Source organism: Xenopus tropicalis, chromosome 8 (genome assembly GCF_000004195.4).
Source record: "Xenopus tropicalis strain Nigerian chromosome 8, UCB_Xtro_10.0, whole genome shotgun sequence".
Taxonomy (NCBI): Eukaryota; Metazoa; Chordata; class Amphibia; order Anura; family Pipidae; genus Xenopus; species Xenopus tropicalis.
In genome coordinates this window covers 58,652,478-58,678,218 of record NC_030684.2, presented here as the reverse complement: position 1 = coordinate 58,678,218, position 25,741 = coordinate 58,652,478, and the positions used below count along the sequence as shown (strand labels likewise).

At 40.5% G+C, this 25,741-nt stretch overlaps 1 protein-coding gene across 2 annotated transcripts in view; it reads left to right on the top strand.

The window, feature by feature from the left end:
- The window catches only part of rnf128 (ring finger protein 128), an 85,962-nt gene that overhangs the window by 34,427 nt on the left and 25,794 nt on the right, over positions 1 to 25,741 (top strand). Inside the window, exons 1-2 of one of the 2 annotated variants that reach the window (XM_012969366.3) lie at positions 8,202 to 8,916; positions 23,713 to 23,960. In XM_012969366.3, the coding sequence (XP_012824820.2) occupies positions 8,490 to 8,916; positions 23,713 to 23,960 (675 nt within the window). In that variant the 5' untranslated portion in view covers positions 8,202 to 8,489. Of the gene's footprint in view, positions 1 to 8,201; positions 8,917 to 23,712; positions 23,961 to 25,741 lie in introns of those variants that run through there. The other variant, XM_031891188.1, reaches the window with a different exon arrangement.

Below are 25,741 nucleotides of genomic sequence, written 5' to 3'. Positions count from 1 at the left end.
ATTTGGGCCTCTCTGTACTTGAAATTTCAGGGCCTATTTGATTCCCAGGCCAGACATGATGCCCAAATTATCATATAAAAATTGTGTGGAATAGATAAGAGTCCTAGAATCTATAGTCATGTAACTATGACAGGTTGAAGCAGGTGACATAGATTCTACATTGTATGATCCCTTCTGTAACATTTTAATTTAGGTTTGATCCTGCTGATATTTAATAGCCATGCTTAGAGCAGTTGGCAGTGATTCTCCTGCAGATATAAGAAATTCAGGTACAGGTATAGGACCCATTATCCAAAATGCTCAGGACCTGGGGTTTTCCGGATAAGGGGTCTTTCCATAATTTGGATCTCCTAACTTAAGTCTGCCAAAAAAAATATTTAAACAGTAATAAAACCCAATAGGGTTGTTTTGGCTCCAATAAGGATTAATTATATCTTAGTTGGGATCAAGTACTGTTTTATTACTACAGAGAAAAAAAAAAAAACATTTTTAAAAATGTGAATTATTTGATTAAAATGGGAGTCTATGGGAGATGGCCTTTCCGTAATTCGGAACATTCTGGATAATGGGTTTCCGGATAAGGGGTCCGATACCTGTATTAGGAGAACACTGCACAAAAGTGGTAACCAAATGTTTACAATAGCTAAAGCTGTGAATTTGAGCCTGGCACACAGTGCCGTAGTGCTACTAAAGTGTGCAGTTATGACCTGTGCCATTAGCTTAAGCATTTGAATAGTTTGAGATAAAAGGGAAGCAAAGAGATAAAACAGAGGTCACCAAGATTGGGGGGGGGGTCACAATAGTGGTAATAAGTGCATGTTTAAGTGCAGAAATTAAGTTGTGAAGATTCCAGTCAAGGGAAAAAATTAAATAGCTGGGTTATAGCTTTGATTAAAAAGAAAAGGGAATGGCACAGAAATTTAGAAAGAAGGTTTGAGAGGCAGGTAGTAATAAGTCAAGAAGTTTTTAATTCCTTTTCAGTCACAGAGGGAAAGGAGCCCAGGAGAAACCTGTGAGTGTTATGCATGGCTTACAATTTGGTGCTGAGCAACGTCATTATTTGTCATTAAGTGTAGATTTTGCTTGTTAAGTGCCCAGTAATATCTTAAGCAGTGACTGAGGTACATGGTGCTGGTCGTAAAATAGAAAGTAATGGATTAGAAGTAGAGAATATTGTGCAGGCTTTTTGGAGTGAAAATTAAGTGGCATATTTATTAGGCTGTGTAAAAAAAGGAGACAAAATTTGCCACACATCGTCAAGCGTTTAAGCGTTTTTTCTTCTGCCAGAACTTAAATAAAATAACGGTATAAAATCTGGCGTTCTGACGGCGAACTTCTCCATTTATTTCACACAGTTTTTTCGGCAAATTTCATCTTACATGGCATAATAAATAGGACCCTAAGGGGCACATTTACTTATCCACGAAAGTTCCGAGCGTTCGTTCAATCGGGCCAACCGTATTTTCTGCGACTTTTTCGCCGCTTGCACGACTTTTTCGATGCTTGCGCGACCTATTCGTATATTTGGTGCTAAAAAATTGGATCGGTTTTTCCGCTGTTTACAATCGTTCAGTACGAAAATTTTGTGACTTTCGGAGAGCCAATACGATATTATCGTGACTAATACGATTTTTTCGTAAGCATTTTCGAGATATTTGCGATCTTCAGAAATTTTTGTTTCCAATCCGAATTTTTCAAATTCGGGATTCGAACTCGTGTTTTGATAAATCTGCCCTTAAGTGCTGTAAAGTAGGTGTGTTTGTCTAAGCAATGGCTGGTATTATACCAGAGCAGATTTGAAGCTGCCAAAGTATGGTTCTGATCTGAAGTTTATGTGGCCATGCTTTTGCAGAGTGTTGGTATAAGCTGTATGCCAAGAGTGGAGCTGGTTAAGTGTTGAGCATCATGGTTTCACAAGACCAAACATATTAAGTATAGTGGTGAGTGTGTATAGTGATTTGGCAACTTGTGTCTGAATAAAGAGAGTTAAATGAAGAGAATTGTGACATATTTAAGTGAAGTGCAGGGGGAGTGTTTCATCGAAAGACAATTAATCATCAACATGGGTGTCTGTGCAATAACAATTCCTACTATATCACAGGCATTTAACACAAACTTGTGTTAAATCTTATGTAAGGCCTTCATTTATTACCCAAGGGCTGAGATAGCAGCATGATTAGGCAAAGTGAGACAGATTCTTGATTTGTTATCAGTGTTTATATCAGCTAGTAAGTGACGTCAGCGTGGGTGCCTTATGCAACTGCGCTTGAAATGCATTCTGGGCCATTTTTTTTATAATACTGCAAGGTTCAGTTTATGTAAAAGAAGGAGACCTGTACTATATTCCATGCCTCCTCGAGCAGAGTCTGAGACTGGTTTCCTTGTATTTGCTTGTATGTGCTGCTCTTTTTTTACTAGTAATATGTGCAATTGCAGGTGGAAACAGTCAAAGCAGAAGCAGTTAAGCTGCTTGCAGGTGTTTATACTCTCACTCTGGCTATTGTTCTAAGTGAATGCTAGATGCTAATATGCAGTATTTGCATTGTAAATAGAAAGAATGGAAAACAAGGTACAGCGTAGCCACAGCAGGACTTGTCCAGATTTTCAGGTTATGAGAGACATTTGATGAGCAAGGGGTTCGGGCTGCCAGCTTTTGCAAATGGTAAAACTGGATGGTTGCTGAAAAATCAGTGGCACACCAAATGTTTTAGGTCAGATTTAGTAATCTGACACCACCAGTAAAAATATGTTATTGGGAAGCTTACAAAGATATCTTATGCCCGCTTTTCCCTAGGTTTGGCATATGCAATAATTAGTAACTATATGCACGGTGACTGCAATGACACAGGAATTATTCCATTTCAATAAGGGTTTGCAATTGGTTGAGCCTTTGTGCTTGAGCAATCACAAAAGGAAACTTTCTGCTAATGCGCACTGGGTTTTGGGCAAGAAAAGCTCTTCTTGCCCAAGTTCTTCCTTACAATAGCCAGTTCAGGAAAAAGAGCCAAGCTTTTTCCACCAGAAACCCAGCACGAGTTATCAAACTTATTGAAAACCATGACAAAAAAACGCAGATGCCAAAATAGCAAAAACATTGAATCATGAATTACACTTAAAAAGCACAAATAGCTCCCAAAAAAATTTGAAAAACTTGAATACCTCTAAGTAAAAGGACCACAAAAATATTGCCTTGAACACTAGCTCCAATTGAGTTCTCTTTTTGTTGCACCGAATCCAGGATTCAGTTCGGGTTTGCCCAAACTGAATGCTTAAAATCACATGACTTTTCGTCATATGAACATGGAAGTTGAACATTTTTCACACATTGTTGTCTTTCACCACTTTATTGCCTAATTTGTACATGCAAATTAGGATTCAGATTCGGTTCGGGATTCAGATGATTTTTTCGTGCAGAACATGGGTGAATCCCAAAACAGTGGATTCGCTGCATCCCCACTTTATACATTTGCGTTTTTCACACTTTTGACACATAATAAAAAGCAAAAAATTTGCATTTTTTTCACAAAAAAACAGGTTTTAGGGCAAAAAACACAAACCATGGAAAAAAATAGTAGATTTTTTCCTGACCAGTCTTCAGACCCGAAAACTCAACAGGCTTAACAAAACTAGAGAGATCCTACCAAAACTGGAGTGTTAAGTTCAAAAGTGGACGGGTAGCAACTCTAACTAGGGCTGGTTTTGCTCTGATGCATTTTATTAGACCATACATGCCCCTCCGGCACATTTCATATTGGACTCAGGTTACCTCATCTGATTTGATGTTTAGTATAACTAAAGTTGCTGGCTATACATTTAATTGCATTACTGTACATTCATAACACACACTGTGCCTGGCTTTCTTATTCAGGACAAATACATAAAGAATTAATCATTATGAGAATTTATTTTCTCAACTAAGCAAACATTATACTTTCCAATTTCATCGACGCACCAAGCCATGCCCTCAAATGTCCCAACCTTGCATCCTTTATATTTTTCCTCTCCAATTCATCTGAGAAATTGAGGATTATCCAGTAACAATGGGAAAGGAGGAAGAAATGGAACTGCCTTGACTAGTTCTAATTTGCAACAACAGGTGCCACAGAAGTTCAGTGTGTGTTTAGGTATGTCTGGTGAGCAAACTTTTTTATATATCTCTTCATTATTTTTTAAAGGATACATTTTACTGCACAAAAAAAAAGATATTTACACTGGATTGAAAAGTGTGAACAAAATATAGCTGTTGTTCATGCAATCAAAAAGAAATTAAAGGAAACATTGATCATTCAACATTAGTTGGGCTACAGGCCCTGGAAAATGGATCTCATCATACTTTGACCCAAGTGGAGAAAACACTATACCCACAGCAAAAATAAAAATTAATGGCAACTTTTCGATGCATTTAACATCAGGAATGGGACTCGAAAAGTTGTCCCCTATCCCTGCTATTGTATGTACTATGCATGGAACACCTGTTGATAGACAAAACCAAGACATTTCTGACAGAATACAAAACTGCTTGTTTTGCGGATGATCTTATGTTATTTTTAAACCAACCTGCATATCTCTATGCTTAATGTTTTCAAGGAACTAAAAACATATGGGGATCTTTTTAATTACAAAATTAATATAACCAAATTTGAGGCCCTCCCTAGTTACCTACTGAACCCCCTGGAAGCACAGTTAGGTCTGTGACAGATGGGTAGATTAGTCGCCCGTGACAAATCTCCCTTGTCGCGGGCAACTTATCTCCCCGTCTGTCATGGCCCAGTCTAATATTGCCTTTCAATGGCAGGCGGGGTGTACATACCCCAACACCTCAATAATATATGCATGTATAATAACAATACAATATTGAACACTGTACATTTACATGGACAGGAATAACTTGTACAGTAAAAAAAAAGTACTTTATCTATTTCAAACTTTGCCAGTACCAAACCTTTGTTTTCAAATCACTGGACACTGTTATTAGTAAATTTGTCTGGGCAAAACAATATTGTGCAAACCTAAGACAAAAGGAGGGCTATGCTTACCGGACTTTTACCCTTACTACCAGATCTGCATTCTAGCAAAAATAACAGAAGACTCCAAACTCAAACAAAACAATGGAAAACACTGGAGGAACAATAGGTAAAATTCCCTACTGGAAACATAACATGGAACAAAATGAGTCATGCAGGCTTGAATATTGTGGGAAATTCCAAAACCCAAGCCATTTCAACATGTTGGCATTCATTTAACCCAAAATATCAACTAGCACCATACCCCTCTCTGCTTTCCCCCTTGGGCATAATTTGGACTTCCTACCTAGAATCACAGACAGTGGTATGGCATTGGCCTTTGGAATAGTACAAAACCTTCAAATGAGATAAACCAGACCTAATTATGGAAAAAGCCACCTCATGGGACAAACGGGACTACTAGAGATTTTACTAAATACGACACTGCTACAAGAAAGCTCTGTGTTCCGTCTTGCTAATTGCCCACTAACTGATTTTGAAAGTCTCTGTAATACGAAAACCCTGCCAAACCACATGATCTCACTGCTTTATAAAATGATAATACAAAAAAGTACCCAAACTTACCATATTTTGTCCAGCTTAACCTGCAGGAAGAAGAGTGGGAAATAATCTTTAGATTAATAGCGACCCCGACCTAATTGTTCAGAGTACAATTAACCCCAGATGCTAAATGTATGCCTTAGGAATACAGGGTCTGTCTCACATATTTGGTTCTCATGTCCAATTGTACATAATTTTTTGGAACAAAGTACAGTCAACATGTCAGAAGCTCCTTTGATGCCAGATTACTCTCACCCCCCCCCCCTCCCAAAAAAATACAACTTCACCATACTGATAGCACTCATTTAAACATAGCCTTCTGCTCTATTTACTACTGGCAGCAAAAATTCTAAAGCCAAGACACTGTAGGGACACTAACCCCCCCAACATTCGAAGAATGGATAATTGGACTGCTGGAATGGAAACAAAATCATAAGAAAAATAGAAGGCAAACTAAAATATTTTATATATTACTTTTCTGCATAAAAAAATCTGCAAATCAAAGATTTATATATTTATGCTGTATTAGGGCAATAGTGTACAGGGAAAATTTTGGACATGGCAAGTTTTCGTAGCTTCGGGAGAAGGCAGTTCAAAATCATCCCCCGCTGTCTATTATGGCAAATACATGAATGCACTAGTGTAACTACAAACACTTCTTCAGCAACTTTCCCTTGGAAATGGTGCAGTCTGTAATCACTGTCAGGTGATTGCGATGGTAAGCAATATAGGGTAGTTTCACATGGTTTCCCATACTAAAAATGGCAGCCACCAAACCACCTGTAGTTGCCTCATTTAACATATACCTTACAGTGCAACAGGGATAGTTCACTGGATTTGGACAAAAATGCAATTTGCAAATGTTGCAAAAGACATCAAAAAACCCTGCCCGCACTTGCTCCCACCCCCTTTCTCTATAAAGTTTTATGCCCTCCTCTGCTGCCTTACCTTAGTTTGAGTCATGTCGATACTGGTTAGAGGGGGGTGTTCGCCTCTGAGTTAACTTTTAGTATGATGTAGAGAGTAATATTCTGAGACAACTTGCAACTGATCTTGATTTTTTATTATTTGTAGTTTTTTAGTTATTTCACTCTTTGTTCAGCAGCTCTGCAGTTTGGTGTTTCAGCAGCTATTTGGTTGCTAGGGTCCAAATTACCTTAGCAGCCAGGGAGTGGTTTGAATGAGAGACAGGTATATGAATAGGAGAGGTCCTGAATAGAAAAAAAATTATAAAAATTATAAAAAGTAACAATAACAATAAAACTGTAGCTTTACCAAGCATTAGTTTTTTGTCTGTAGGGTTAGTGTCCCCCATTTGAAAGCGACAAAGGGTTAGAAGAAGAAGGCAAATAATTAAAAAAAACTATAAAAATTAAATAATGACAACCAATTAAAATAATGCTTAGAATTAGCTGTTCTTTGCTTAAAGGTAAACCACCCCTTTAAAAAATGTTTGAACGATTTGTTGGGAGTACATTTTTTAATACACAAAATCATTAAGTAACACGTGACATCACTAGGCACCAATTAAAACTGATGACATCACTAAAACCTTAAACTAAGAACAAAACATATTTTGCAAGTTAAAGGCTCTTGTATGTCATTATGTTACAAAGCACAAGAGCCATCATTATCCTTTAGAATATATCCATATAAAAGGTGCTTAATGATGCCATTCCCTATTCTCTGTGCTTAGGAATGTCACTGTATGATACACCCCCTTAGTAATTTATAAGGATGTTAGAAGTCAGCTTGGAGTTGGGCCACATTATTCCCTCTATTATAAAAGTAACTGCAAACAGTGTGGGACTGGGGTGCCAAGGGCCCACCAGAAAACCTTAGACCCTAGACCCAATCTCCCCTAACTGTCTTTAGTCTCTTAATGACTTCTTTTTACATACTTTTATCTATCCTTGCCTCCATTTCAAGGGGGTCCCACTGACACCTGGGCCCACAGGAGTAGGGATGTAGCGAACCTCAAAAAAAAAAGTTTGTGAACGCGTTCGCGAACTTATGCCAAAAAGCGCAAATATTTGCGAACTTTGCAATAGACCCCATAGACTTCAATGGGAAGGCGAACTTTAAAACCTAGAAAAGCCATTTCTGGCCAGAAAACTGATTTTAAAGTTGTTTAAAGGGTGCCACGACCTGGACAGTGGCATGCAGGAGGGGGATTAAGGGCAAAAATTTCTCTGAAAAATACTTTGTTGACACAGCATTGCGTAAAACCGCAAAGGCAGCTGGCAGACCTAGCGGAAATAAGCAGCGTTTTTTGCTATTTCGCACTATTAGCACCATGGAAACGGGATTTGCTTACACCAGTACTAGGCTGAAAAACGCCATGTGTGGCTTGTGCGGTGTTTTTAGGCCGAGAAAAAACGCAGTGGAAAAAAAACGCGGTGAACCCAAATTGCGAACATATGCCAAAAGTTCGCGAACTTGCCAACACCCCATGTTATTATATATATATAATTATAGCAAATTAGCTACATCTCTACACAGGAGTTTTCCTGGCATCCTGGTATGACACTGACTGCAGAGCACAGGGTGAGGTGCTTGCTATATTTTTGTGAAACTACACGTTTTTTCCCCCACGTTGTACGTGCTGTTAGCGCTGTACGAGAGTTATGGTTACACAAGAGCTGCAGCAGAGTTTCTGTTCGGCCTCACGGCCATGGAGCAGTTAGGGAAGTACACAGACACTAGTGAGAGAGATGGGGCCAGTGTATGGGTGCTGCTGCAGCTATAGGTGACGGATGGAAGGGTTGGAGGAAAGTGTTACAAGCGGCACAGAGGCCTCGCCTATGGGTGGGAGCAGGATATCACCTGAAGTGCAGGTACAGCAGGGAGTGCCCGGCGGAGAATCAGTAGTCAGTGTGACACACAGCACAGAAGTAGCAGCACCCAAGTGCCTCAGCACACGGCATGGGGGTACTGAGAATGCCCCGCCAATTCCTGCCCTTCCCCTGCCTACCGGCCCTGCTGCTGCTCAACCTGTCGCTCACCGGCGCAGATACACTTTGGACGGCCAACGTGAACTACTCGTACGTGTATGACAACAGGACCTACGGGGAGGAGGGGGAGATCGGAGTGTTCGGACAAGACTCGCCCATTGAGAGGGCAGCGGGGCTGGTGGTCCTGCCCAAGTCGGAGAGGACTTTCACCGCCTGTAAAGACAATACCAACTTTAGCGTCCCGCATAACTGGAACGGCCCATGGATCGCTCTCATCCTGAGGGGAGGGGGCTGCACTTTCACTGAGAAGATCAATAGGGCGGCCGAGCGGGGCGCCAGGGCAGTGGTCGTTTATAACAATGGCATGGACAATGAGGTGTTTGAGATGTCTCACCCGGGTAAGTGGCTGCTGGGCTCCCCCTTTCTGCCTATAAACTCCTTACCAATAGATCTGCTTTTTGCTACACTACTATAGGCTGTGTGTTGGTCTGTATAAAGGAACCTCTGGCTAACAGATCAACCTTGGGGTTCCCAGTAACATCCACTGTCTGCTGCAGGGAATCACATTTGTCATTAAGGGGGAGACAGCTTACCCCCCCCTACACAATATGACTCCATCTGTTTATGTTTGCCTTCCCTGCAGGGCAGCCCCCAAGTCCACTTCAACTCCATGTTCTGTACTTTGGCACCAGTGGTGACACTGCTAGGAATGTGATCTCTGTATGTCATTAGAGGGCACTTGGCTTGTTTGTTTGGGCTTTTTTGTTTGGATTACTTGCTGACTGTCCCAGTATTGTGCTTCACTGCTGAGAGAGAGCTTTGTAAAAAAAAAATATTACTTTTAACCTTTGCTTAAAGTAATTCTCTCCACCCTGCCTATTAATACATCATCAGCTAATGAGGAGGGTCAGGGTATTATCTTTTAATCTGTATAAATCTTGTCTCTAATGATTCTTTTTTATCCTCTGAATGAAGCTAATTGCTGAGTGCAATGACAAACCCCATTTGATGGTCACTAAGAACAGGTTGGTTTATCCTTTTCCACTGTCACGAAAAAGCCATTTTCCATTCTGTATTAATAAACAGAATCAGGGTATAGATGACACAGTTCCTGACTTGTTTATTGTATATATTTACATTTCCAATGTACTAACTTAGTAGAAGACATATAGGCTATGACACACGGTGCTACTGTAGCCAGCTACTTGTCGCGGCTACAAAGCCATAGAAAATACACTGCCATTGTCTCTGCTAAAACACACGTAGAGACAAGTATAAGTTTTATTGTCTATTTTGTAGCCATGAAGAGTAGCTGGCTACAGGTAGCTCTGTGTGTCCTACTCTATATATTTTACCGTAAGTGGTAATTTTATATAGACCTGGATAAAAAAAAATCAGAAGTTCAGAATGTAGCGTTGTTGAACACAGGTCAGCCCTCTACTTACCATGTGTGTATGGCCATATCTGGGCAGGAGGGAGGTACAAGGCCTCTGTGCAACTATACTGACTGATGCTTAGCACACAACTGAAACAAAAATCATAGAATTCATAAAATTTGATCACTAGCACAAGTGCCAGGGGCCTACAGGGGAAAAAGGAGGAAAGCATGAGTATGCAGTTAGCCTTTGAAGTTTAGTTCTTCACAAACCCGTTTTCTCAACTCACTGACAATTCAGCAATACACCTTTTGTGTTATTATCTGCTGCCAGAGGTCAGATTTACAAGACAAATAGATTTTTGCATTAGAACAGTTGTTGTCTGGATTCAGCATTTTGCGGTGGGTGAAGAGAAACTGTCCTTAAGTTTCACATTGATTTTAGCTCTCTTCAAAAGTCCAATTCAAGTTCCTCATAACTGAAACTGATTGTGGCTATTCTTGTGACTGATCACATGATAAGACCTTAGAGCTATCAGTCATTTTACTGTAATATTTCCTGGGAGCATGGGTGTTTAGGTGGCATTGTGGTCTAAAGGTTGCACTGAAGTCTAGTGTAGCCTCGTTATACAACAGTGCCATAGAGGTAATTTTAGTTAAACTGGTGGCTAATATTCATTTTACCTGCTCTAAAATAAGAGCTACTGTAGCATTTGCTGATTAGGAGATTGCCCCAGTAAGACCTGTGGGGAATTGATTGCATGCATGGAAATTAACTGAGATTGCAGGGCAAAGCTTGGTTGGCTGGCTGACTGACTTTCTGAAATTCCAAAAACCCAATAGCTGAGAAGTAATGTTATGCGCCACAGTAGTTATTGCTCTAGGGTGCCATAGGCAGTCACTATTTATTAGGCTGGTGGGGGCTGTTTAGGCCTTATTGTGCTTGAAATGCTTGAACTTCCCATGGGAAGTTGATTGAACAGATAAATGCCCAAATTGCACTTATCTGGTTGACTGGTCTTGCACTTGGCAGATGCGCGAGGTAAGTGCAGTCAATGAACTAGTGGGTTGGCCTTGCTCTTTATTTTGGCCAATCAGCTTTCTCACACCAGAGTTTGACAGGCTATAGTGTCTTATTGTGGTGCAAATTATGTACAGATTGCAGGGCAAAGCTTGGCTGACTCTCTGGCTGACTGACTTTCTGAAATTTCAAAAACCCAATAGCTGAGAAGTAATATTATACGTCACAGTAGTTATTGCTCTAGGGTGCCATAGGTCACTATTTATTAGGCCTGATCTGTCCCCATTTTTTACACCCAAAGAACTTTTTTTTGTTAAACACAACCTTGAGTAATGCAGGCTTATTTATTTATACATTTTAATTCACAAAACTGTTATTTTAATAGGAGTTGCCATTTAAAGGACGTCAACCCGAAAAAAAAATTTTTGCGTAATAAAAGAAAACACAATTTCAAGCACCTTTCCAATGTGAATTTATTGAACATTTTTAGTGCTTTAAAAGTTATTTGGAAATGTAATTGCTATTGAAAGCAGCATATGCTGAACTCCTGGTTGTTACTTTAAACAATGTTGCAAATGCCAGTCTCCACTGACAAGTCAGGTCTGTCAGTCTGCTGGCTTGTGTTACATTGTTTCAAGTGCCAGAGCCACCAGGGCAGGGAATAGAAAAGGACAGGCAGACACTGCTTTCAATAGCAGTAATATATACAAATAACTCAAAGACCATTACAAATTTGTAATGAATGTATATTGCAAAGTTGCTTACAATTATGTTTTCTTTTATTCGGCAAAACATTCTATTTTGGTTTGATTTGTGTTTTTGTGAATTTGTTCACACTAAAAATTATGTAGCTTTTTGAATACTTTGAAAGCGTTCATGGATTTCAGTTTTGGAGTGTGCATACAGACCAGGGATACAATTGGCATACCCAGCCACCTGTATGATGATTTTGTATGTGTCATAAACAATAGAAAGTTAGACTCTGCCAGACTAAGGACCATTTGCGCAGTAAAACAGCTGTTTATGGCCAGACCCAAGTAAGTCAGTAGATTAGCAAGGCCATTTATAATTGCTGACCTAGATACGTTTTTGAGCCATGACTCTATAGAGCGCTGACTTACACTTTTCATAATGCAGTTTAAAGTGATACTGACACACTGCCACTTTTTGCAGTTATGTGTCTCATGCACTTCATATGTTTTAAACCTAAAGCCTTCCTCTTTAAAGGAAAAGTAACACTAAAAGTTTTTAAGTAAAAAATCTATTCTACCCTGCTCCAATAATTGCCCTATCCTTCCCAGCATTTATTACTTTAAATGCTTTATTATATAATACCTTGTAAAAACTTTGCATCCGGTCATTTCAAATACAGCGATATGGTGATCCAGAAGATGCAGAATTCACTATGCGATCCTAGCATTCCTTCTGTGTAGGAAGGAGTAGGGCTAGAAGGAGATGTCTTCTGTATTTAAACCTAAAACTTGGGGGGGGGGAGCATGAAACATGGTTGGGGTGAAATGGACATGGCCAGGGTGTAACATGACTATTGCAAAAAACACCCTTATTTCATTCAGGGGTGATTGTGGACCCAGTAGGATGGAGAAGCTTTTTACATATTTTTTTTTTTCAATTGTTTTTGTAAAAGTATTCACATACTTGACCATATCTTTCATTTTACTGAATAAGAAATCCTCCATCTGCATTTTGAACAGTAGCTCCACATCCTAATGCTACCATCACCATACTTCACTGTAGGTAAAGATCAGCCATTTCAAGAGCAGACCTGTCAACCCTCCTGGATTTATCACTAGACACCTGAATTTATAAACCAGCCAGGGAGGAGGAAGGGGTGTGTTAACAGGGCCTGATAAGGGAGTGACCAAAAACCTCCGAATTTTGGTCCAGGGAGGTTGACATCTCTTCAAGAGTCCTTCACAAAGAACCATCTGAAAGGCACATATAGAGTGACCCTGCTGCAACATGGGAAAACATGAGAACAAGATTAGATTTCACATTGCCTACACTTCAATAGCATCATATCTACAGTGCGGCTGTGGGGCTGCTTTTCTTCAGTGGAGACTGGGCATCATGCTAAAAGGAAAAAGTAATGGTGCAAAATACAGGGAATACTGCAAACAAACCCCATTTCAGTCTTCTGAAAACGAGAAGTTTGGGCAAATGGTCACTTTTCAGGATAAAGGTCCCCATACACGGTAAGATCCGCTCGGCGAGATTGCCAAGCGAGCGGATCTTCCCCCTTTATCCCCACCTACGGGTGGGCGATATCGGGGAGCTTGAAGTTAAAAAAAAAAATAATCCGATCGTTTGGCCCTGGGGCCAAACGTTCGGATTATGTAGGCGGCAATAGGGCAGTCGGTTCGGAGACTGCATCAACGAGCCGATGCGGTCCCCGATCCGACTGGATTTTCTAACCTGGCCGACCAATAGCTGGTCAATTTCAGGCCAGATATCGGTCAGCCAGCCCACTCGTTTCGGCCCCTACACGGGCAGTGTGTATGGGGGCTTTTACACTGATCCCAAACATGAGGCCAAAGTAAAGGCCCCCATACACGGGCCCATAGAAGCTGCCGATATCGGTCCCTTGGACCGACTCGGCAGCTTATCTGCCCAGTGGGGGCAGAAACGAGCAGACTGCCCGACCGATATCTGGCCTGAAATTGGCCACATATCGATTGGCCAGGTTAAAAGATTCAGTTGGATCGGGGGCCGCATCGGCTCGTTGATGCGGTCCCTGAACCGACTGCCCCATTGCCCCCAGGGCCAAATGATCGGATTATTTTTTTTTTAACTTCAAGCTCCCCGATATCGCCCACCCGAAGGAGAGGATATCGGGGGAAGATCCGCTCGCTTGGCGATCTCGCCAAGCGAGCAAATCTTACCGTGTATGGGGACCTTAAAGCTGGCCATACACGTGGCGATCTGACGATGTTTCGTGCAACTATCGGTCACACGAAACATCGTCAGATCCGCCACACACAATCAGGGCTGAAACAGCAGATAAGGAGGTAGAAACAATAGGATTTCTACCTCCTTCTGCCAATTCAGCCCTGACGGCAAATTTTGGTCAGGCGCCTTCTATGGCGCCCGATCAAAATTTTCTAACCTGGCCGATCGGCGAGTCGTCAGATATCAGCAGCTTCCTGCGATATCGGTCGACTCGCCGACATGCCATACACGCACCGAATATCGTACTAAACGAGGTACACGGTGCGTGTATGGCCAGCTTAACACTGGAGTGGTCCAAGAACAATAGGAGGAATGCCTTACAATGGTCCAGTCAATTGTGATGCAGCTGACTAATGTGAATAACCTGGAGCAAATCTGCCAAAATCACTCCTGTGGAAAGCTGGTCCTTATCTCAAAAGACTATGTTGAAATATCTACAGTTAGTACTAGTGGTTGTATTTATAGTTTATGTATGTGAGTGTATAGATTGGTAGGTGTGGGTTAGGTGTGCTGGGTTTACTTGGATGGGTTGAACTTGATGGACACAGGTCTTTTTTCAACCCTATGTAACTATGTAACTATGAAATAGACAATGCTGATCATTTACTGATAATTGTCTCTATGTGTGTTTTAGCAGTATTGCCTATGGCAGGGTATTTTCTGACATTTATTAGCTGTGACAAGTAGCTGCTACTAAGTAGCTCTCTGTGTCTTCACCCTACAATCTGCAAGGCACAATATATACCGAACCCATACACTCGGCTACACTTTTCTTTTCTGATTTGTTTTGTTCATTTTAGCACTCATGTTGACCATTTAATCAAACCGACTGTTGGAACAAGGATAATAACAGATTTACCTTCTTCCTTAACTTACTTGGTGTCATGTAGGCCATGGCAATATTCTGCGTCATTGTGAAAATGGTGCCAAAGTACACTTCTGTTAATCATGGTTCCATAATAAGTATTGACATAAAGACATAAACTTGCAGGTGGAACTGGTGCACATCTAGTGTTTTATGGTTGGATATTTTTGTTGTAATTAGGGATGCCTCACCAAATACATGATTTTTGTATTTCTTGAATTATTGAAGAGATTCTAAGCCTGAAATCTGAGGAAAAGTCCAAACGTATTGGATCAACTGTCACCTTCACTTATCCAGTTGCATATCTTTAAGAATTCAGTTTCTGTTTGGGTAAACGCCAAAGATTTGCTAGGATTCGGCCAGTACCAGATGTCTGGATTTGGAGCAACCCTTATTATAACCCTGTACAACAGCCTAGAGCTGGGCGGTATGACCAAAAATTTATATCACGGTATTTTTCAAAATTATATCGGTGTCACGGTATTTGACGGTATTTTTTTTTTCCACCATGCATTATTAGGTGTTAACCCCATTTCCTAATAAATTAGAGAATAATTACTGCAGTATTGAAAATCAGAGTCAGGCAAGCGAAGGATCGGCAACAGAAAGTCGTAAGGCAGGCTTAGTTTCCCAGGCAAGGCCGCAGACAACATAGCACAGGAGGAGGCGTTTGATAGCTTTAAATACCCCCCACGCATGCGCAGAACCGGCGCCGTCAGTGCGTCATGGACGTGCACGCTTTGACATGTACGTGCGCTTTGACTCACGCACACCTGGACGCGTGTGCGCAACGTCCCGCTGACAACGGGACGCGCGCGCAAGGAGGCGCGCGAGACTGGGCCGCACAGGTGAGTACCCTGACACCCCGGTATTGCGGTATCTGAAAAATGAATATAGTTTTAAAAAAAAAACAAAACGGTATTCGGTATTAAACGGTATATCGCCCAGCCCTACAACAGCCTATTTAAAACTGTTTTACAACCAGATGTTGCTGGACTACAGTTTTTTTAGTCCAGCATAATTTGCTTGATGTGTTTTAGCAACTGTGTTTAGATCCCCTTCAAATAGACATAAATTGATGGAGTAGTACTCCATGTTCCTTTTAGGTAGAAAATAAAGACAATATAATAATTTTTTAATGGAGGAATATATGACTACATGACTTTTTGACTTAAAGCTAAAACTATATCACAGCCTCATTGGATATCTGATACCTTATGTTCTTATGTGAAAAGGTACTGTAACAAATACCTGTGTTAAGAGAACCTCACCTCAGATTGCTGGGCTAAAAGGGGGCAGATAGCCACTGGTGGCTCACTTCCAGAGGAGTTGGACCAGAGTCTGACACTTTGGGAATCAAAATTGCCAAAGATGGCCCTGTGTGTCCCCGTAAGGGACACTTGTTTTCAACCACTGGTATTTCTACAATGGTCTGTACCAAGTAGTAACACTATGGCCTCAGTGGTCTCCACTTTTTCACCACTTTAGGGCAAAGGGACATATTTACCAAAGTGTGACCTTAGAGCTTGTCATAGTCTGCTAGAGTGAAATTCTGCCATTCTATATTAATTCCTATACCTGTTTATTAGTGGTTTAAAGTGGGAGTCACCCTTGATAAATGCACTCTTAAGGACTCTGGCACACGGAGAGATTAGTCGCCCGTGACAAATGTCCCTGTTCGTGGGCGACTAATCTCTTCCCGAAATGCCATCCCACCATGGGATGAAATCGCACCGGCGCGTATGCCATCCCACCGGCGATTTACATTTTCGCCAGTGGGATGGCATTTCGGGAAGATTAGTCGCCCGCGAACAGGGAGATTTGTTGCAGGCGACTAATCTCCCCGTGTGCCAGAAGAATTTAACTGGTTAGTTCTAATGTTAATCTTTAAGTAAGTATGCTCCTAAGTTTCATTATCTATATATTTAACAAAAGAACTCTCTTTCTCACTCTCTCTCTCTTTGCCTCTGCTAAAACACACGTAGAGACAATTATCAGTAAATGATCAATCAGAATTGTCTATTTTAGTAGCCACAAGTAGCTGCTACTAGTAGCTCTGTGTGTTCACCCTTAATCGGTCCCTTTGACTGATTTGGCAGCTAATCAGCCCGACCGATATCTGGCAGATATCGATCGGGCAGGTTAAAAAATCTAGTTGGATCGGGGACTGCATCGGCTCGTTGATGCGGTCCCCGGACCAACTTTGTATATACCCCCCAGGGCCAAACGATCGAATTAGCCTGGATTCTCCCGATATCGCCCACCTGTAGGTGGATCTGAAGGTGTATGGGGACCTTTACAGTGGTTAGACTTGCTGATTGTTCCGTTACAGGTAGGATGTGTTGTTGAGATTTTATGTTCTCTCTGTGTCTTTACAGGCAGGTAAATTAGCAGATGAGGAAATGGACCTTAGCATGTGTTTGTATACTTGTGATAGGGAAACTGTAACCTCCACATGGGAAGGGGTCTAGGTAAATGATTAAACAACATGCTGTAGATATATATATAATATGCATGGAGGAGCTCTAGGGACTGGATATGAGTGGATATACAGGAAGAACTTTTACTTTTAACTTTTATTATGATGTAGAGAGTGATATCCTGGGACAATTTACAGTTGGTCTTCATTTTTATTATTTGTAGTTTTAGTTATTTCATTTTCAATTTAGGAGCAGCTATTTGGATACTAGGGTCCAAGTTACCTTAGAAAAACTGCAATGAGTTGGAAGAAGGCAAATAATTCAAAAACTAAAACAAATAAATAATGAAGGCAAATTGAAAAGGTGCTTAGAATAGGCCATTCTATAACATACTAAAAGTTAACTTAAAGGCGAACCACCCCTTAAAGTGAACAGTTCCGTTTAAAAATAAAACTGGGTGATTAGATAGACTGTGCAAAATAAAAAAAATATTTTTAATACAGTTAGTCTATAATCTATAAGGGCTTGCGTTAATCGGTGCCTAATGTAATAGCCAGAACCCAACTTCCTCGTTAGAAACTCCCTACCCAGTCAGTCATTTGGAGACTTGAAGGGGGGCCACATGGTTTAGAGCTGCGCTAAAAATGGAGGTCAGGATCAAAAGCAAACTAACTGAACAGTTCTGTTCAAGCTTGCTGCGCTCAAAATCATTACAAATTGCCTAAGAAATGTTTCCAATCCTGTTTCCTGTGTATCCAGTCCCTATATGTTGCATTGTTACTTGGCCCCTTGTTTTAAGAGGAAACATGTAAGACATTGTGACTATGGGCTGTTGAAAGGTCTTGGTGCCCAGCTATGGCACTGCTCCACTGTAAAAATGTATGGTCATAAAATGATAGAAAAACTGTGCAGCATGCTGCCTTTTTACTTTATTGGGGATCTTAAATGATTTATTGGTTTGCTGGCTCAATGTACAGGTAGCAAACCACCAACGACCAGTACAGTTCCCAACTGGTTGGCCTGTGGACACAGATATTGTATGAGAGGCCATTCATGTGCAAGCCATTTTTTAATTGTTCCAACTGTCCGGGCATCTTCTGTTTACTCCTTTTTAACATCAGGACAGGTAATCATTGATCTGCGTGGATTGCAGGATTATCTGTTGAAACAGACCCTGACTTGCCATAAGTTTCCATATGGTCAGACATTGTGATCTCTGTCTACCTTCACAAGGTCTGTCTGATGCAGACAATCCGTTTCTGTTTCTTGGCAGGTTTGCAATCAGCTCAGGCCAGAATCAGTTTGTTAGACCAGGGAAATCACCAAATGACACATTCTTGCTTCATTTTTTATCCCTGAATGCAACCAATTGCTCCTGGTATTGGTATGGAAATTTTCAGCATGACTGAGCTGCTTTCGACAGGCAGGAAAAAAACAGATTGAAGAGGCATTGGATATCTCAAATCCATAAGAATAGAAATACAGTGGTGGATCTTTTACCTCCTTGGTAACAGTGTTATAGCAATGAAAAATAAAACTTCTGATGCACCCAGCATTCTGTTTTTGTAGCCATGCAGCCCATAAAAACTCCTGTCAGCATGATAATAGTTAGCATTTGCTTGTAGAAAGTAAGGGTGATGGCACACAGGGAGATCTGTTGCTCATCTTTAAATATCTCCCAAAAATTGCTTGCCATAGGATTGCATTATGATTGTAAAACTTGGCACTTGTGGCGATCCGGGGGGAAAATGCAAAGTGAGGCGATTTCCCACGGTTGATGCGAGTGCTAAGTTTTATTTGTGTAGTAATTTTATTCAGTGGCAATTCATTTTCGGCAGATTTGTCACCCGTGGTTAATTTTTCAATACTGCAACACCTGAAAGTCCAGCTTGAAGGTCAGTTAGGGCGAGATTCAGATTGAATATGTATTTGATGTTGTAGATATTCTGAAATTATAACTGTTATATAACTGAAATTCTGTTATACCAATATTTTATAATCTGTACATATTTCATAAGCTTTAGCCCCAACCAAAGGTTGAACCTTCAAAATGGACCCTGACCAAAGGCCAAACCATTAGGGCTTGCCATGACCAAATGCAGAACTGTTAAGGCTGGCCCTGACCAAAGGTTGGACTGTCAAGTGGGACTTGAATTAAAGCCTGCTGCTGGAAACAACAGTGACAGCTTATGGTCAGCTTGTGATACAGTAGGATAGGATTGTTGGGATCACTTCTTCTATGTCTCACTTGGTGTGGGATACTTAGTTTTTAATGTATATGTCCATATGAGCTTAACATTTGTAGTAACAGTTAAGTGTTTCATTTATACTATTTTGGAGTTGTTTGCATTCAGTATTGTTTTTGTTAGTATTTGTTTGTCAACTCTTGGGTAATAAGGGCTTGTGTCAGGGCACTGCTGTACTCTGTACCTTGTACCAGAATACAAATCTGGCCTTCCCCAGTGATACTATACAAAGGGTACTGGACTCAAGGCAAAGTACACAACAAAGATATCTATGGTATGATATTGCTGTGCGTAAAGGAAAGTAAATGGATTATAGTCAGACTGTCACTGGGGAGATACCAAGGAAAATGTGCTGAAGCACTGAAATGGTAAAGGGTGATGAACAATTGTAAGCAGAACTCATATTTAGAGGGCCACTATCATCAGAAAAATTGTTTCATTTACAACTGATGATTATGTGTCATGTTTATTTCTATAAACATATTTCCTTCTGCTTGTGTACCTTCCTCCTAGCTTCTAGTGAAAAATGGCATAAGCGGAACTCCTTCTCTGTATCGAGTGATTAGTGCTCTGTAGCCTGGAGAGATTAGATTGGAATAAGATAAAAGGGTTCATTCTTTATATTGCACCATTACCCTGTTAATGTTATTAAGCTCCTTTAATATTGCATTTCTTTTGCTAGTTTTGTTTCTAATTTTTATTATATTTTCCTTCCTTGCTATTGTTGCATATCACCAATCTGCCCTGCAAGATGATCGGCTGGGTATTAGAGCAAGTTGGCTAGACACGCACAGCCAAATACCACTGAGCCAAAGGATTAAGATGCAGGCACCGCTCTTGCCCCTCTAGTTGCACCACTGAGCGGATACATGTGCTGAGGTCATCAACTGGTTCCGTTTCCCGTTTTAACTAATCAGCTTAGGCATGGTTGTACTAGATAAAATATAGAACATATTGTTGTTTGTCTGGACAGCTTAACCCTTCACTCAACAAATGTACTTAAGACCATTGACTTTTGGTGAGATTGAGTTAGGATTGCATGACTGAAAGATAGTAAATAAACCCAAAAATAGTAAGCATGGCTTGTTACACTTTTTGTATGTATATTCTTTGTTTGCTGTATACACCCATCTATTGTACAGCACTGCAGAATATGTTGGCCCTCTGTAAATACCTCATTATAATACATAATATTGTTTACAAAACAAACGCAGGCACTTCATAGTGTCTCCTTTACTTGTAACCCTAACACTTGCTGTGACCTTCAAACATCCATTTCCAGAGCTGCAATAAATATTTTCCGAAGGCAATCTATCACGCTATCAGATTCCTTTTATTTTTCTGGTGCTGATGATTTTACAGTGCATTGCAACACTGCAATCCCATCCAAGTATTATTGTGAGGTAATAAAATGTTTCTTATCTGTCCTGGTGCAATTTATGTGTCATTTTATTTGAATGTAAATTAGAGCTTTCCATTACCAGTTTTATTAATCAATCTATAAATTCATCTTATGCAAATGGAGAAGCATACTAGCTTCTATGGCCGGTACATAGGAGGAAACTGCAGTCCTTAATATCCTGTTTAAAGGGGAAACTAAACACCCTGCTTGAAGTGCACTCAGCAGAGCTGAATTAAAGTAAAATGCCTACCCAAAGACAGTCCAGTTTCTCAGTATGCATACCAAAGAAACTAGATATGTTTGAGAGGTGTCTCAGGTAAAACATTTGTAGCACAGCAACGCTGTGAATATAATAGGATAATGTGCAAAACGAAATGGCTATTGTCTGTCCAACCTTGAACTTGTCTGTAGGTGGTTCTGATTCTTGAGTGCTCAGTGTGCAAAATATTCTTGTAAGTTGCCATCTGGCACTGAGCATGCTTCTGCAAACATTGTTATTGTAGCATAGAGACACCTTTTATGTCTAGAGCCAGTCTGGTATGTAGAAAAATATTTGTCTTAATAAGAGCCAAGGCTGATTTTCTAGTTAAAATGGATATATACCTTCCATAAAAAGCATTTAATTGCAGACACAATACAGTTCTAAAATAGGAATAATCCCTGCTATCCATGAATCCATAATCTATGTTGAGAGAGTACTGTGCAATTTTTACCTTGGCATGCAGGCATGTCTTGCCAATGAATGTATGAAACCAATAAGAGGGGGTTATATGTAAACAAAGACAACATCATTTTTATTGGGGTATCCGCTTGCATCAGTTGGGCTATTATACAGTGTTAAAAACATGTCTTTATAGTTGCTGCACAGCAACATCCATTAATGCTTTTTTGTGTACTCAAGAATGCTCAGAGTTTTAATTAGGCAACATTAGGGGGAAACAACATTTCTACAGTAGTTTTATGTCCACTTAGCAAAGATGCCAGGTCACTATACTCACAGTTAATGGTTTGACCCTTTCTGTGTTAGTGGGATGTCATTTTTCCATTCTATATACTACCAAGCATAGTTGAAAATAAACCAGAAATGTAAAACCTTCAGTTCTGGAGTTTCCATGGCAGCACTGTAGATTCTACAATCCTTAATAGATAAGGGGTTAATAATGGATTGTTTTAAAAATAAGGAACCAGACTGGCAATCATGCATGACCCCAATGTAATTACTTTTGGAAAGAACCTACAACAGAGCTTACTGAGGCAACTCACGCACACATTCCTGCCTTCACTTTCATAGTTGCCCAAAGAAACAAATAGTAATTACTTTGTACAACAGTTTTGCCCATAAGATAATTATTAAATTGGCCTGTGTCTTAAAGACGACTTTGAAACAATATGTAAGCATTGTGTACTTTCACAGGAGCTATGCCATGATGTGATACACGTTATCCTCCATATAACCCTACCTTCATCACATTCAACAAGTGAGTGTTTAGTATTTTCATATAAATACAGCCCCTAGTGATCAGCCAGTTGTCAAGCTGTATAGTTTCCCATGAACACCAGTGCTGTCCCTTCCCACATACTATCAGGATAATTCTGGAGCCAGAAAGTCCATTTGTGATGCAATTTGGGCTGCATATGTTTCTAGGACATGTAAATCTGTATGATTTCAGCTGAAGGGTCTTTCTTGCTTGGCAGTATCACAATACGTATGGCAAAATGCACATTGAAAAGTCTTTTTTAAAGGAGAAGGAAATGTAAAAACTAAGTAAGCTTTATCAGAAAGGTCTATGTAAATACAGCCATAAGCACTCACAGAAACGCTGCACTGAGTTCTCTTTCAAAAGATACCGGATTTGTTGTCTCTTTGTTTTCCTGTGCCAGAGACATGCAGCTCTCTCCTCTCTCTCTCTCCTCTCCTGCTCCCCCCTCCCTCAAGAATGGTAAGAACTCCTTCCCCACCTTAGGAGTGTGTAAATCTGAGCCAATCAGCTGGAAGCTTCCCCATGGTCTTACACACTGAGCATGTAGTCTGGTCTTGGTGCAGGAGAGTGGCATTATGGTAACTTTCTTTACAGAGCTTAGCATTTTTTTTTCCTATGAGGTTTTTGATCATCTGAATGGGAGAAATATAGGGAGATTTAAGGGCACTATTGAGAGAACTGAAGGTATGCCTACAGCTTTAGATTAACTCTTTATTAGTCTTTCCTTTTTTATCTAAATTGGCCATATGTACAATAACATCAAGCTGCATTCTCACTGGTGAATTCTCTTACTACTGTGAGTGTTTCATTAGAGAAGGGCCACGGTAGGTGATATGTTTCAACTTTAATATATTTTTTAAAAATAATAGTTTTTTTTTTTTTTTTAAATATTTTCTTCAATATTCAGTCCTCTCCACCCTATCTTTGACCTACAATCTGATCACCGCAGGCTGAAACACTTTTCATAAGTGGAGCACCTCAATATACAGAATTTGCCTGTAGGCATAGAATATCATTCTCAGGTTGACATTTTTAGCTTCAGAAATCACTGAGATTTCTCGCTATATTTGCTTGTTTTTGTGACAAAAGAATAAAATGCAGGCTAGAGACTGGGGTTAGGCCTTAGCATACATTTTTCAGATACATTACACACTAACCTAAATGTGTCAGCCTGTAAGAACATTCCACAAGGCTGTAGATTTGTGCCTGCAAAGTGAACCCAGTGTTGTGACAAATACAAAACAAAATTCTTATTTCCAGAATAAACAATATGTTATCCATCCCTGATATATTGTATGTAGTTAATGGTGTAATTTTGGTATATTGTATTGATAAAACTGAAATAATTCTAAGCCAGAAGCACACATCCAGCATTGTAATTCCTATCATCATCATTTTTTTTTTTTTTTTTTTACAGGCACAAAGGACACCGTTGCCATCATGATTGGAAACATTAAAGGGAATGAGATTGTAGAGGTGATTAAAGGTGGCATGCAGGTCATGATGGTGATAGAAGTAGGGAGGAAACACGGATCCTGGATAAACCATTATTCTATCTTCTTTGTATCTGTGTCTTTCTTCATTGTCACTGCAGCCACCGTGGGCTACTTCATCTTCTACTCAGCGCGCAGGTGGAGGCTCACACGGGCGCAGAACAAAAAAATGGTAAGTGCCTTATCCATAAATCATTGGTTATGGAGGTTAAAAGATTTAGTCGGATCAGGGACCGCATCGGCTTGTTGATGCGGTCCCCAAACTTACTGCACCCAGTGCCGTCGTTATAATTCGATCATTTAGCCTAAATTTGCCCGATATCACCCACCCGTAGGTGGTATGTAAAGGTGTATGGCCACCTTTAGGGCCGTAGTAGACGGGGAGATTAGTCGCCCGCGACAAATCTCCCTTGTTGCGGGCGACTAATCTCCCCGATATGGCATCCCACCGGCATGAATGTAAATCGCCGGTGGGATAGCATATGCGGGCGACTAATCTCCCTGTCTACCACGGCCCTAAGGCAGTGAGTGGTCCCATGTGATCTCCACCTAACAGAGCAGCAGTGAAACTGCAGTTGCGCCATTAGGCTGCAATGTGACATTACCTACCGGAACCTTATCTTATATAACAAGACTCAGAGATAAGGTGGTTTTGCAGAAACAGCTGCTTTATTGTAAGTCAAAAGTACAGAGTCTTTGGAAACGTTCAGCCACACAGAATGACATGTATTACAGGAGGCTTCAAATGTAGCCTTGTAACATTATTAATAAGAATCCTATAGGTTTCAAGTGACCCACCCAAAGAATCCCATTGGTCAAAACTAGCACACCCAAAGATGTTCTGTGTGAACAGCATTTACATCATGGCCTGCTAGTTGCTAAAACTGCAGGGTAGAGATAAGGAAAGTTAAGTTCAGTTATCTTTTGTACTGTATGCCTTTTACCTTTAACACAGTATGGTTTAAGTGTATGTGTTATTTTTGTAACACTTCTGTACTATTTAATATATTGGTATATTTACCATCCCAGCTCACCTGCCTTGGGTGGTCTCTCAGGTGACACCTGTGGGGGTCTTAGGCCTGTCCAGGCTGACAGCAGAAGGGCTGCTGTGAGATTCCATAAAAAGTCACCATTTATTAGACTGGTGTAGGCCTTTTGGAACACTGTATATTTATAATACCAAGGCCTATTTTCATTTCCAGTCTGGATCTAAGGTGGGCATACACATAACAATTACAATCTTTTCTGCGACCATTGGTAGAAGGAAAGAACGTTTGTACCCTTCACTGGTGTTCAACCCGGTTTGCCGGTTTGCTCCCCCCCAGCATGTATGCATGCGCAAAGCCCTTGGGGGGAGGAGGTCGGGGGGTAGGAGGGGGCAAGGGAGCGTGGACTAGGGATAGGCAGTAGGGGTACCTGCTTGATGCCCCCCCATCTTTGCACCCTAGACGGTTGCCTCTTCTGTCTACCCCTAGTTCTGGCCCTGCTCTAGATTATCACTGTCACTGACATTCAGGCCTTGCTGAGCATTTCTGGCTACTGGATGTAAGAATAATCCAGTTACCTATGTGCAGCTGATTTGGAATGTAACTAACTAGACAAGCTAATGTTTCCATGTGGAACAAAAACTGCTGGTTTGGACGAGGAGAGGGTTCTTACATGTGCATACCACTTCTACTCTGTTTTCTTTGTGGTTTCTGGGCCTGCAGGTATGACTGAACTTGGTCTTCAAATATCCATTGTCTTTGTTACCACTGCTCTAATGAAAAGGATTAGATTGTTTTTCCCTGGGGCTCAGTGCTTTATAAATAAAAATAGTATAGTATAATATTCCCTACACACAATAAAGAATACAATACATATTTTAAAAGGCACTATTATAAAGATCACATATTCTGAGTTTTGGGTAAAGTAGGAACTGGATACCTTACATTCTGCTTTTTTCAATGTAGG